General features: G+C 47.3%; 1 protein-coding gene across 1 annotated transcript; it reads left to right on the top strand.

Annotated features, from left to right (window-relative positions):
* Positions 1–230: 230 nt before the first annotated feature.
* On the top strand, positions 231–1032 carry LACBIDRAFT_296076 (uncharacterized protein; the record flags this gene model as incomplete). The annotated part of the gene is made up of 2 exons (XM_001891233.1): positions 231–433; positions 499–1032. 2 exons carry the CDS (start codon positions 231–233, stop codon positions 974–976), a joined length of 681 nt encoding a protein of 226 aa, XP_001891268.1. The 3' UTR covers positions 977–1032.
* Positions 1033–1160: the final 128 nt, after the last annotated feature.

Here is a 1160-nt window from a genome sequence, read left to right on the forward strand (position 1 = left end):
ATTACAGGAGATTTGTAGGCTTCGCCCCGTAGGCTTCTCCATCATACCTGGATTATCACCTGTGACTCTACATAAAACGAAACATTCTAACCTCCGCAAGCAGTGCTCTTTTGGCAACTTCGCGTCAATAAAGTTGTACCTGCATCATCATGAGTCATATATCATAGCCGCCAAGTCCGCACTGGATTATGTATGTTTGATACGTTGACCGTTGCACCATCACGACTCGGATGACCACCCCGAACCACATCGATGACTCTACTCTACTGAAATCCACGCCAACCTGGCTCGACAAGATCAAAACAGCTTACTCCCAACCTACGAGACATTATCATACCCTCACGCACATCAACGATCTCCTACAGCTACTATCCGAACACAGAGATGAACTGGATAACCCTAGATGCGTAGAGTTGGCTATATTGTTCCATGAGTGCGTTTTTGTTCTTTTTTTCGTTTTTTTGCCTCTGATTTTGTGACTCTTTTCTTTTTGAATAGCATCGTATATGATCCAACAACAACAGAAGTTGGCTTTAACGAACGAAAGTCCAACGATGTTTTCTTGGAGTATGCCTCTGACCCAGCGGTATCCGAGACCCTCACTGGACTCGACAAGAGGGATATATCCCCCGTATCGTCCATGATCCTCGCTACTATCCACCATCAACCTACTTCGTCGCTTCTCCATGACACGGGTGCACTGGAAGACCTCAAGTTTTTCTTGGATATCGATATGTCCATCTTAGCCGCGGAAGAAACTCAATACGATGCGTATGCAGCAGCCATCCGGAACGAGTATGCCCACTACTCCGAGTTGGCGTATTGTTTCGGGAGAAGGAAGGTGTTGCGCGACTTTTTGCAGAGGGAGAGGATATACTTCAGTGATGCGTTTGAGGGGAGTGGGATGGAGGAACGGGCAAGGTCGAATATCTGTCGAGAGATTGAAAGGCTGCAGGCATCAGATGGATCTTCGTGATAAAATGACAGTTTACTATGTGTACAGACATACAATTTACGTTGCATATCCCTTTGAAGCCGCGCGAATCTCAGGCTCCACAGGGAATCGGTGCTCGTCAGGGGAAGTTGCGGAGTAATACAACCTCTTCCAAATCGGCTCGAGCTTCTCAGGGAGCTTCCATGCCAATTCCTCGTTCCGCAGC

The sequence above is a fragment of the Laccaria bicolor genome, genomic scaffold, assembly GCF_000143565.1.
Source record: "Laccaria bicolor S238N-H82 LACBIscaffold_542 genomic scaffold, whole genome shotgun sequence".
Taxonomy (NCBI): Eukaryota; Fungi; Basidiomycota; class Agaricomycetes; order Agaricales; family Hydnangiaceae; genus Laccaria; species Laccaria bicolor.